The 13,042-nt window shown below is 53.6% G+C and overlaps 1 protein-coding gene across 2 annotated transcripts in view; it reads left to right on the top strand.

Moving 5' to 3' along the window:
* The window catches only part of IGFBP2 (insulin like growth factor binding protein 2), a 29,709-nt gene extending 23,980 nt beyond the window's left edge, over nucleotides 1-5,729 (top strand). The window contains exons 1-4 of one of the 2 annotated variants that reach the window (XM_017946941.3): nucleotides 856-1,030; nucleotides 1,834-2,063; nucleotides 3,140-3,280; nucleotides 5,235-5,729. In XM_017946941.3, the coding sequence (XP_017802430.1) occupies nucleotides 991-1,030; nucleotides 1,834-2,063; nucleotides 3,140-3,280; nucleotides 5,235-5,399 (576 nt within the window). In that variant the 5' untranslated portion in view covers nucleotides 856-990 and the 3' untranslated portion in view covers nucleotides 5,400-5,729. Of the gene's footprint in view, nucleotides 1-855; nucleotides 1,031-1,833; nucleotides 2,064-3,139; nucleotides 3,281-5,234 lie in introns of those variants that run through there. The other variant, XM_003907928.3, reaches the window with a different exon arrangement.
* The last annotated feature ends 7,313 nt before the right edge of the window (nucleotides 5,730-13,042 follow it).

The raw sequence follows: 13,042 nt of genomic DNA on the forward strand, positions 1-13,042 counted from the left end.
TATTAAGAAATACAAAAAACTAGCCGGGCGAGGTGGCGGGCGCCTGTAGTCCCAGCTACTCGGGAGGCTGAGGCCGGAGAATGGCGTGAACCCGGGAGGCGGAGCTTGCAGTGAGCTGAGACCCGGCAACACAACACACCAGGGGGGAAAAAAAAGAAACTCCCCCTCAAAAAAAAAAAAAAAAAAAAAAAAGAAAAAAGAATTGTTATTATCCAGCAACCTACAGTTAAGAAAGTAGAGGCACAGAGAGCGTCTGTGCAGGGGAGAACATGTGCAGCTGGTATAGAAAATGGCAGAGCTGGGATTTAACCTGACTACACCCCTTTAACCAGTGCTGCTACCCTGGGGACGGCGTGCTGGCTTCTAAAGGATGCTGCCGCACTGCAAGTGAAGACTGATTAGTTATCAGGCTCGGAGGGAGGGGAAGGGACGGGGCAAACCTCCATCAAATGCTCCATATGCCGGGGCCTATGCTGGACACGCCTTGACAGCAGGTGCTGCTGGAGTGCCAGCACCCGGTGCTGTCCCTGGCATGGAAGAGGTGCCCCCTCCTTTAGTTGGTGAGTGAGTTAATACCCTTGTATAGAATAGGAGTTATTCATTTGTGTTCTCAGGGCTGTAAGTTTTTGAAGATGCATTAATGGGGAAGAGAAAATGTGCAAGATTGGTTGAAAAACACCCCTCTGCACCCACCCAGATCTTGTTGGGACCTGCAGGAGAGCAGCTCTGGGTGGGATGGTCTGGGGCTGTTTGCTGTATTCCAAGGGGCTGGGGCTGGGGCTGGGCGGTGTGAGGCCCTGCCCTTCTGGAGCTTGCCGGGGCTTGTCACCTGGTTACAGCTCTGCTGTGCGATTCAGATCCCCTCTGCCTCCCTTGGCTGGACGTGCGTCAGCCAGAGTGAGACCGTGGCAGGCTGGAGCTGCTTTCAAGGCCTCCTTCACCTGGGCTGTGCACACAAAAGGTTGAAGAAAGTCTAAGGGGACTTCATGGATGCTTCTTGGACAGACATCACGAAGCTTCGTGCCCTGCAGTAAGCTGAAGCTATGAAGTGGAAGGAGTCATAGTCCCTGTTCTTGGTGCTCTCAGTATAATGGGGTTGGGGTGGGCTGCATAGACAGACTTGGGAACGAGGGAACATCAGTGGGGCAGAGCTGTAGCCGCTTCGGAGCAGCACTATGGGACCTCAGGTGGGGCCAGGTGGGCAAATGCAAAGTGACAGCAGGGACGGTGCTGGGACCAGGTTCTGGGTGGCGATGTGGCCTTCCTCTTCTTTGCCATACACGCTGCAGCCCAGTGATGTCTGTGGCACAAGTTTTAAAAAAACTCAACTAATTGGTGCTCTTCCAGACCAAAAATGAAGAACTTTAAACTGGAGGTTATGGTGGGAGAATCTGGGGGGTCCCAAAAAGGACTTAAACCCAATCCATGGTCAGGACCTTTCGAATACATTCGTCCCTCTGTGCGCCTCTGTTCTGCCCCAGCCTTGTAAGAGGGTCCCTGTCATTCTTCTAGAGCCAGACAGCCTGAGTTCAAATCCTGAATCCATCACTTTTCAGATTTGTGATCTTGGTCAAGTAACTGACCTCTGTGAGCCTCAAATTCTCTGTCTCTGAAAGTTGGGGAGGGTGCTGGTAGTACCCACCTAAGAGTTAGGGTGAAGCTGAAATTGATCATCCGTGTAAATTGCTCAGCACGGGCCCTGACAGGCTATCAGCACTCATTAGCTGTGCGTTATCTCCACCCTCATCATCGTTACAGTCCAGGTGGCTCCCGGAGGGCACGTCTCTCTGGGAAACTGGACCTGGAGCTCTTCTTCCTTTCCTGTCTCGGCAGACAATGGTGATGACCACTCGGAAGGAGGCCTGGTGGAGAACCACGTGGACAGCACCATGAACATGTTGGGCGGGGGAGGCAGTGCAGGCCGGAAGCCCCTCAAGTCGGGTATGAAGGAGCTGGCTGTGTTCCGGGAGAAGGTCGCTGAGCAGCACCGGCAGATGGGCAAGGGTGGCAAACATCACCTCGGCCTGGAGGAGCCCAAGAAGCTGCGACCGCCCCCTGCGAGGGTCAGTGAGGGTCAGGCCTGGTGGGAGGGGTGGGAGGACAAGGAAAGTGGGGTCTCAGCTGGAGGAGGGCATCCCAATAAGACCCTCGTCTGGTGTGACCTGTGGGCAAAGCACCTTTCTTTCCACAAACATAGTTGTGGAACATAGTGACCTTTGGGGCAATCAGTATCTCTGGCTGTGAAATAGACTGGACATGTGGTTTCTTGATGTTCTTTCCTTCTAAAACCTCCACGTTTCTGTACGGATTTGGAACATAGACAAAGAAAATGAATCCCAGAGATGAAGACAGAGTCCCTGAAACTTGCTTACTCTTTTTTTTTTTTCCCCTGAAATGGGGTCTCACTCTCTTGCCCAGGCTGGAGTATAGTGGTGCCATCACGCCTCACTGCTGCCTCCAACACCTGGGCTCAAGTGATCCTCCTTCCTCAGCCTCCTGAGCAGCTGGGACTATAGGCATGTAGCACCACACCTGGCCAATTTTGTATTTTTTTTTTTGTGGGAATGGGGGTCTCACTATGTTGTCCAGGCTGGTCTCAAACTCCTGGACTCAAGCAATCCTCCCACCTCGGCCTCCCAAAGCGCTGGGATTACAGGTGCCTGCCACTGCACCTGGCCTGAAACTCAGTCACTCTTGTTGCCATATGCTTCTCTCACTGAGCTACCTCCTCTCCTCTTTCCTTCCCAGTTCTGCCATCTTGGGTCCTGGCCCTGGTTGGTTTTATGGAAAGAAATGGAGCTTGGGCATGGGGTGGGGGCATAGAGACTCTGGAGACCGCCACTTGGATCGATATTTGGAGGTAGAGCCCGTTCTGACACATGAAAGCCACGGTCACAGAACAAGGAGAGGAGTGAACGTTCCCATCCATACAACTTTCTTTAGGGGCTGGGGTGGGGCACCCAGCATGGCAGGGAGATTCCCGGGCAGGGTGTCAGAAGTCCCTGTGCCCCCTGCTGGCTGTGCGACCATGGGAAAGTCCCCTCCCCGTGCAGCAGCTTCTCCCTGAGCTTGCGCCTGGCGCGTGCTTCGTGGGCCTGCTGTCCTCACTCTGGGCGTCTCCTGCTGTCTGTGTGCGCAGACTCCCTGCCAGCAGGAACTGGACCAGGTCCTGGAGCGGATCTCCACCATGCGCCTTCCGGATGAGCGGGGCCCTCTGGAGCACCTCTACTCCCTGCACATCCCCAACTGTGACAAGCATGGCCTGTACAACCTCAAACAGGTGAGTGTGGGGCCAGTCCGGGCCAGAGCGTCTCCTCCTCAGCCCTGGGCCCCAGATGTGGCTTGTTTCTGCCCCACCCGCTTATAATCCTCTGAGGTCTGAGCTGAGTGAGAGACTCAGAGTCCTGTCACCATGGGAATTGGAGCTGCCAGGCCGGGGAGGGTGCGGCTTTTCTCCCTGCCTGCGACGGATCAGTTGCTGGCTCCACTCGCCCAACCACCCACCGGCCTCACTTGGAGTCTGGGTTAGGAGGAGGCTCTTGGAGAAGGGAAGTGGCTTAAACCAAGTATCTTAGCTTTGATCGGACATTGGCATCACCTGGAGCTCTTCCTGGGCCCGCCCCCAAATTGCCACGTGGTAGGTCAGGTTTGCAGCTCTAACAAGCCTCAGGTGAGGCTGATAATCTGAGAGCCACACTCTCACCATCATTGATTTCAACCATTGGCCGAGTTGCCTTCATGGTTTCGAAGTATCTCAGGGAATGAAGAGTCAGGGATGGAGAAATGCTGTTGGAAAGATTTTGAAAAGCCATCTAGAACAACACTGTAAATACATTGGAGAAAATGAAGTTTAAGTAAACCGCTCAGGAGCCCTTCTCCCTCCTCTTTCCACCTTCTGTTCATACACAGTTTAATAGTCAAGTGTGCATATGCAATATTTTCCCTGTAACATACTTTTCTTTTTCTTGTTTTTGAGATGGAGTCTTGCTCTTGTCTCCCAGGCTGGAGTGCAGTGGCGCTATCTCAGCTCACTGCAACCTCCGCCTGTCGTGTTCAAGCAATTCTCCTGCCTCAGCCTCCTGAGTAGCTGGGATTACAGGTGCCCACCACCACGCCTGGCTAATTTTTGTATTTTTAGTAGAAATGGGGTTTACCATGTTGATCAGGCTGGTCTTGAACTCCTAACCTCAGGTGATCTGCCCACCTCGACCTCCCAAAGTGCTGGGATTACAGGCATGAGCCGCCACACCTGGCTGGGCTTTGGGATTTAATAAAGCTGCCCTGGTGGTTCTAATGGCAGTCTGGGCTGACCTAAAGTGTGGATGTGTGGAGCCAGAAGGTGGGAACAGGGCTCTGCTGATGGCCCAGGGGTCTCACCTCTCCTCCACCCTCTTCACCATCCCGGCACCTTGACCCTCTAAATATTAGTTAGTATTAAAAGCTATTTGTGTACATGCCCTCTAAATGTAAGCCGCCTAACTCCATTTGGAGCTCAGAAGAAAAAAATCTCGATCACTTCTCATGGAAAACAGGCTGTCTGCTGCGTCTTTGGGTAACTAACGTGATTTGCAGGAGTAGTTAGCTTATGCATAAAACAGAGACCTTGGAGTGGGAATGCCTGGGGAATACCTGGCTTCCATCTCAGCTATGCTTCTTACCAGCTGTGTGACCTTGGGCAAGTTGCTTAGCCCATCTGTGCTTCAGTTTTATCATCTGTAAACCAGGGATAATGATGGCATCTAATTCACAAAGTGGTTGTGAGGATTAAATGACGGTATTTGTTAGAAACTGAACAAGCGGTGTGTCTTTGCTCACTCAGTGCCTGGCACACACTGATTTTGATCGCAACATGAGGGTTTGCACCTTACAGTGTGACTAAGCTTCAGCAGGCTGGGTTCCCTCCACTGGATAGGACGTCCCTTGAGACTGGGGACTGAGTCTTTTCGTCTTCGGGCGTCCTGAATGGCCTTGCTAATCAGAGGGGTCCCTGGGCGGGCAGCGTCAGCGTCACGTTGGAGCTCGCTAGCTATGCAGAATTTCCAGCCCTCCAAGGACCTCCTGAATGGGAATCTGCATTTCATCAAGGTTCCCTGGCGCATATTTGAGGTTGCAAAGCTCCACCCAGCAGCGCGTGGGTAGCTGCAAGGGGTGGCTGCTCAGTGGATGCCGGGTTGAGGGAGGGAAGGAAAATTGCTGGATGCGGGCTCCTCCACGCTCTTCTCCTCTCTCCCCAGTGCAAGATGTCTCTGAACGGGCAGCGTGGGGAGTGCTGGTGTGTGAACCCCAACACCGGGAAGCTGATCCAGGGAGCCCCCACCATCCGGGGGGACCCTGAGTGTCATCTCTTCTACAATGAGCAGCAGGAGGCCCGCGGGGTGCACACCCAGCGGATGCAGTAGATCGCTGCCAGCCGGTGCCTGGCGCCCCCGCCCCCACCCCTCTCCAACACCGGCAGAAAACGGAGAGTGCTTGGGTGGTGGGTGCTGGAGGATTTTCCAGTTCTGACACACGTATTTATATTTGGAAAGAGACCAGCACCGAGCTCGGCACCTCCCCGGCCTCTCTCTTCCCAGCTGCAGATGCCACACCTGCTCCTTCTTGCTTTCCCCGGGGGAGGAAGGGGGTTGTGGTGGGGGAGCTGGGGTACAGGTTTGGGGAGGGGGAAGAGAAATTTTTATTTTTGAACCCCTGTGTCCCTTTTGCATAAGATTAAAGGAAGGAAAAGTAAAGTGTGTGTCTTTTGCTTGAGTCTTTGGGGTCTTCCATGGAGAGATGCGGAGCCTGGCCTAGGTTGGCCTACCCACCAGCGTCCAGCTTTGCCCCTGGCTCCTAGGAAAATGGGAAAGGCCCCGTCTCCGTTTCCCATTCATGAAATGGCAATAAGAAATAATAGGAACCTCCTGAATCCAGATCAAACCCTCCAGTGCAGCCTTAGGACTCTCAGGTGAGGCTTCTGCCCCCGTGCAGCCCGTGCCTGGCACTTTACAGGGGCAGCATGAGTCATGGGGTGGGGGTCAGGGGAGACGTGGAGCGTGGGTCTAGCTTCCTCCCTCCCACATTCAGATAACACTGCAGTGGGAGATAAGGAACAGGAAACGTTGGGATTGGGGTTGTCTGGCCCCTGAAATAAAGGAAACTCCCTCCTGCCCAGGGTGAGACATTTCTGTTCAGCCCCCAAAGAAAGGGAGTTGGGCTGTGGTTAACTGGCTTATTCATGAAGATGACACCACTGAGAATTCAGGCGACCAAATGATTTGGTCTCCAGACCAGCAAATATCAATTGAAACAAAGTGCTGTGATTTGTCAAGGTGTGCAGGCTGAGAGACTGTGGAAGGAGACAGAATGCGTTCTGTTTCCTTAGCAGAGTTCCACATCAGAGCTCACCTACCTCTGCCACTCTGTTCTTCTGGCCTCTCAACTCAAGTGAATTCCAGGGGTCTTATGCACCCCCACCCCTGCCTTTGCGACGTGCCATGGGGGGAGAAAGCTCAGCATTCGAGGCCCACAGTCCCTGCCCCCTAACCTTCCTCAGCACGTGGCCCAGGGCCTGGCCTCTCCTGTCACTCCCCCCTCCTGTGGCTGGAGTCTGATTCCTTCCCACAGAGGAGGGGCTCCCCAGGGGCCTGGCCCAATCCATTACCTTCCAGACCTTCCATCTGGTGAGTGTGGGGAGGCGGAGTGATGGCGGGCCCTTTACCAGGTGTGACATAAGTGTAGCTGGAATGCAAGACAGCTTTCGGAAATGGCACAAGATGAGCTTTCTTGGAGTGCGGGAAAACCAGATCCCCAAGAATAGACGGAGTCCTGCCAGGAGGGTGTGTTCTAGGCTGCCCCGGGCCAAGGCCAGCACTTGGCCACTGCCCCAAAAGTATTCATTCAGTGGATCCTTGTGCATCCATGAAACAGGCACTATTGTTAGTTACACTTTACAGATGAGGAAAGGGTCCCCAGAAGTGCCCAAACTCTCCTGCCCTGGGTCTGGGGACCCCTAACTCCAGCGCGTGGCACCCACCCACCCCTGAATTATACTAGCCCTGTGGGTGGAAGCAGGCGGGATGCTTGGAGAGGGCCTAGAGGGCTCTGGGCACTGAATGGACCTGGGGCCTGAAGCTCAGCAGTCCCTGCATGGGGTCTGACTGGCTTTCATTCAGCGCATGTGTGTTGCAGCTGGCCCTTCCCCCGGTCCTCTCAGTTGCTGCAAAGAGCAGTCAGCACCGCGGCTGCTGTCCCCGGGTGGAGCTGCTATCCCTGGGTGGAGCAGCCCGTGCCTGCTCTCCTGGGAAGCCTGGTGTTTCTCAATCTTGGTGAACATTTGACTCGACGGGGGCACTTAAACAAAAACAAAAACTCATGCCAGTACCTCAGCTTCAGACATTCTGATGTAATGGTCTGCCACGGAGCCCAGGCAGGTTCTTTTTCCTTCCTTAGGTTCCATGGTGATTGTGGACCAGGGATAAGGCAAGAAGAATGCCGTAGTCAGGACACCTGGGCTTGGATCCTTTCCCACCACTTCGTTTTCCATCGCCTGGGGCTATGCCATCCACCTTCTCGCATCTGTCTGTTGGGGATGTTATCAGCCTCAAATAACAGGGTGGTATCAGTGTGAGACTAGATGTGAAGGTGCTTTGAAAACTATAGGACTGTATAAAATGGGAGGGGTTACTATGGGACCATTGTTGGGTCAGCTGTTTGCCAGACCTCACGCCCCAGGGTTGCCACCTTGTCCCTTCTTTGAACTTTTGCAGAGGGCTTCTGAGGATGCCACAGCCTCCTTGCCCATTTCCCCTCCATTACCGTAAGTGCTCTTGTACCCAACCCTCTGAAGAGGTAGCTTTTATGGGTGAGTGGGTGAGCAGCACCTCTGCTGTGGCTCTAGCTGCAGGAACCGCACTAACTGATGTGCAGTGCGAGCTAGAAACCTTTGCCGAGAGGAAGCATCATTGCATCCATGTGGGAAGATGGCTGGCTGGGCGGGGATCTTGCAGATGTCAGGCACATCTGCCTCTTTAAAAGTTAAGCAAACACCGGGGCTATACTGTCACTGTGTGGCAGCTTGTGGAACTGCAGCTGAGCATACATCTGGCCTTGGAGAGTCTGTGGCATTGAAGAGGAGTGGTCCAGAAAGAGTCAGCTGGAGACCTTGTTACTACTGGCCCTATCCCAGACCCCCTGAGTTAGAAGCTCGGGGAGGAGCCTGGGAGTCTGCATTGAAACTTGCTTCCTGTGTGGTTCTTATGGAGAACTGGTTGACTTCATTTATAGGATCCAGGGCAAAATAAAAATATGGTGTCTCTTATTCAGAAATTACTAAGAATGTGAAGACAGAAATAGCAGAACATTAAACCAAGCGCCAGCCCTGTGTGACTGCACAGGTCATGCCCATGGGGCTACCCCTCTTCTTATGCCCTCTATATTTGGACAGTCACCACTGTCGTCCCTGAATCTGTTCGATGTGTCCTGAATACTAGCTACATAATAAGATGTGGTGGTTAAAAGCGTGACCGTGGAGGTGAGGTGGTCTTTGAACAGAATTGGACTCTCTTGAGTTATGTGCTTTTGGACATATTTCTAATCTCTGTGAATCTCATTTACTTCCTCTTTAAATATTGGGATAGTTTCTATCTCAAAGATTGGCTTTGAGAATATAAAATCATTTCTGTCACATGGTAAGTGCTGCCTAAATATAGCTCTCGGCCTGGCATGGTGGCTTACACCTGTAATCCCAGCACTTTGGGAGGCCAAGGCGGGTGCATCACCTGAGGTCAGGAGTTCAAGACCATCCTGGCCAACATGATGAAACCCCGTCTCTACTAAACACACACACACACACACACACACACACACACAAATTAGCCGGATGCGGTGGCGGGCACCTTTAGTCCCAGCTACTTGGGAGGCTGAGGCAGGAGAATCACTTGAACCTGGGAGGTGGAGGTTGCAGTGAGCTGAGATTGCACCACTACACTCCAGCCTAGGCAACAGAGTGAGACTGTATTACACACATACATACACACACACACACAGTAGCTCTCACTGTATCCCGGGCTCAGTGTTAGGATGTCAGGCTATGAAGATGATGGAGATGAAGAAGATTATGGCCTTTGTCCTGAAGGACTGAGATTCTTGTGGAAGGAAACAGCCCTGAAACCCAGAGATGGCCCTCCATGGATGGCGGTACCCCTCCAGCAGGGGATGTCGGGCAGTTAGGAGGAATAGTTAAGTCTGGTGTCAGGGAAGGTGTCTCAGAGAGGGTGAAGGCAGAGTTGGAAGGAAGAAGCTGAGATTGGGGAGAGGAGCGGGAGGACGTGTGTGCATCACACATGCATGTGTGTGCAGGTGTGGGTGTTGGGGGCTGGGGTTCAGACAGAGGGAGCAGCATGTGCAGAGACTTTATCTTATTTTCATGTCTGTATTTATTTATTTTTAGAGACAGGGTCTTACTCTGTTGCACAGGCTAGAGTGCAGTGGCATGGTCATAGCCCACTGCAGCTTTGAGCTCCTGGGCTTAAGCAATCCTCCTACCTACCTCATCCTCCCAAGTAGCTAGCACTATAGGTATGCACCACCATGCCTGGCTAATTTTTATTTTGTAGAGACAGGGGGTCTCACTATGTTGCCCAGGCTGGTCTTGAACTCCTGGGTTCAAGTGATCCTCCCACTTTGGCCTCCTAAAATGCTGGGATTACAGGAGTGCACCATCATGCCTGGCCTGCAAAACCTTCAAGTCATGACTGAACGATGAACGATGACCCTGGACACCAGCGCGTGGCTGGGGATACGTGTGGTGAAGGGAGGCGGCAGGTGGAAGAGGAGCGAGAGGAAGAGGAAGCCAGGGCACATCAGGAACGACTTGGGGTGTGTTGCTGAGGGATTTGAACTCTGGGCCAAAAGTTAAGTACCAAGAAAGGAAGTTAGGCAGAGGATGGGCATGATTGGATTGGTGTTTAGAAAGTGAACTGGGCCGGGCACAGTGGCTCATGCCTATAATCCCAGCACTTTGGGAGGCCGAGAAGGGTGGATCACTTGAGGTCAGGAGTTCAAGACCAGCCCGACCAACATGGTGAAACCCCATCTCTACTAAAAGTACAAAATTAGCTGGGCATGGTGGCACTTGCCTGTAATCCCAGCTACTTGGGAGGCTGAGGGAGGAGAATCGCTTGAACCCGGGAGGCGGAGGTTGCTGTGAACTGAGATTGCGCCATGGCACCCCAGTGCAAAACTCCATCTCAAAAAAAGAAAAAAAAAAAAAAGAAAGTGAACTGCAACTGTGATGTCAAGCGTGGAGGACAAGACATGGAGTGGGAGTGGGTGGAACATTCCTGCAGGAGGAATTGCAAGGATCCAGGGGAGAAGTGAGCATGATTTGAATGAATCAGGGCCAGGGAGATGGAGAGAAGGGCTGAGGGTGAGGGTGGTCTGTGAGGTCACTGATTCCTGGCACCTGGTGGCTTATCGGATGGAAGGGGTAAATGAGGAGGCAGGACTGAGGCCGGGGGTTGGGCTTGGACAGCTCGGTGGATGCAGTGTCGTTCTCTGAGACAGCAAATAGGAGGAGGAGGAAGAACGGGGAAGAAGAGGAGGGGGCTAAAGAAGAATTAAGAGAAGGAATAGGGATGGCTTAGTGGGGAAGATGATGAGTTCAAATTGTGTTGTTACTGAACTTCTACTTTGTAAGGCGTATGATAAAATGATAAGAGAGGCCAAGTGCCTGAGCTTACAGGATGAGTTCAACATGGAACAAATTGTATTTGAGTTGCTTGAGGGACACTGGGTGGAGAAGACACCCCTGACTTTCCCTCGTTCTCATCTGATGTCAATTCTTGAGCAGGTCCATCAGTTCTGTCTGCAGGCCATGGTTCATCTCTATTCCCTCCCCCTTTCCTCTGTCACCAACACAGGGGAGATGGGATGGTTGATGGGTGGGGGGCCGACCAGCAGGTGGGGAGCGCACAGGAAGCGGCTGTCTTTGGGAATAGAGGAGGACTGGCAGGGGAGGAGACAAGAGTGTGGTGGGTGGTTTTGTGGGTAGCTTTGTAGGGGTTGGGATGGGGAGACGGGAAGGTTCTCACCTGCTGGCCTTGGTTTTCTCTGATAGGGAGAAGGTAAGTGTGTTTGCTAGGAATGAGGGAAGGTGGTACAATGCATTGGAGAAATGAGGGCAAAGTGGGGGAGATAATCCGATTGGGGCCCCTAATAGGTTTCCCAGGCAGGATGTGGGGCCCTCTGAGCCTGGGGATTCTGGAGGGATGTCAGCTCACCCAATAGTGTTACTCTTCCCTGCGGGGCTCAGCAGTGCCATGCAGGAGGGACAGTGCCGACCCGACAGGGCTGAGGTGCTGCAGGGCAGGGGAGCCCAAGACAAGCTGACACCAAGCGTGGAGCTGTGGGCTTCGGTCTCCTTAGGCAAAGCAGCAGAGCTAGAGAGAGCTGATGGATTGAAAACTCAAGCAGGGGCGAGCAAAGGCTCTCTGTCTCTCTTAGGTAAAACCGTCTCCGGTCTCTTGTCTCATTCTTCTCAGTCTCGTGATAGACTACGATTAGAATGGGAGGGTGGGGTTTTCAGATTTTAAATGTGGAACCTTGGGGGTCCCAGAGCTTAGAGTGTGGCTTAAGTGGATGGAGGGAAAGGCAGATGGTGTGTCGCAGCGCTGGGACCAGCAGCATACCACTGGGAAGAGGGAGGGAGACAGAGTTTCTGGGCTGCTGAACCGCGAGGACCCCAGGGGAATGGTGCTGTCGCTAAGGGGCTGTGTGGGTTGTCCCACTGAGCACGGGTGGTGCAGGGTGGTGGGGGGACAGGGGTGGAGTAGTCCGTCCAGAGCCATAATCCTTGATGGCCACGGGCTGTGAGCAGGGATTCACAGATGTGGGTTATTTGTGTAGGAGGAGATGAAAGGGGAAGAGAGAACCACAGTGGAGAGGGATAGGGTTGTGCAGGGGGCGGGGTGTGACAGCCTCCGGGGAGGAGCAATGGGGAGAAGGATCCTGGCCGGCACCTGCTCCAGGCAGTGTGCGTGCAATAGTAGGGTGAGCAGCTTCCCCTGGAGAAGCCAGGAGACAGTCTGGGGGCAGGAGGTGCCACATGGGAGGCTTTCCTGTAGTTCCTCTTGCTGTCCCCCTACTCGAGGCACCCCTGGAAAGGAAAGCAGAGAAGGTGCCTGTTCCCTCTGTGCACCTCCTAATGCATCCTCCACCTCCTCCTCCTCTACCTCCACTGCTGGGCCCCGGTAGCCTGAGAGAGCGGCATGGGAACCTCCCTGGCTTCCCAGGTGACTACAGGGCGGGCTGAGTGACAGGCGTCCAAACGCCGTGCTCTTTGGCTGGATAGACTACTCTGTGAACCTGAGGGACCTGGTGCTGACAGGTGTCAGGCAAGTGGCTCAGCCACCCCAGAAGGAGGTGTGCCTGGTGGCAAATCAGGCCACTGGCAAGGCAGGGACTTCCCGGTGACTCCACTTGTCCAGGACGGGACATGTGGTTTCTGGGCAGCCTCAGCCATTGAGCTGGGCAGAGTGAGGATGCCACCGCCTCCATCTCCCCTCTGTGCTCCCAGACCTGAGGCTCTGGGGGGTGCGGTCAGTGGGGTGCCTAACGGGCAGTGTGCTGTGCAGCTCTGTGAACCAGGAGGAGCCGTAGGGGAAGAGCCTCGGGACGAAGGGGCCTAGGAGGGAGGAAAGCAACAGGGTGAGGCAGCAGAAGGTCGGAGGGTGCAAGAACTGTGCTCTTCAGTGCCCAAGGGTTGACATCAGGGGTGCCATCTTGGGTTTTCCTCTTCACTGGGCACAGACAGTGGTGGAGGTTGGGTAGGAACCAGAGGGAGAGTTTATCTTGGCCAGAGGTTCCCAGGAGTTATAAGTTTACAAGGCAGTGGGAGGAGGGATTGAGGAACATTCTGGAAATGCCTTCCTTAAAATCTTCTCCAAGGAGCAGAAACTTCTCATTTGTCTAAGGGTGGATGAAGGCCACTTGACTTCATAGCAAGGGCTGAGATGGAAAGATGGTAATAATCGTTAATAGAACAGTAGGGGAACACGTGCCGAAT

Source organism: Papio anubis, chromosome 10 (assembly GCF_008728515.1).
Source record: "Papio anubis isolate 15944 chromosome 10, Panubis1.0, whole genome shotgun sequence".
Classification (NCBI taxonomy): domain Eukaryota; kingdom Metazoa; phylum Chordata; class Mammalia; order Primates; family Cercopithecidae; genus Papio; species Papio anubis.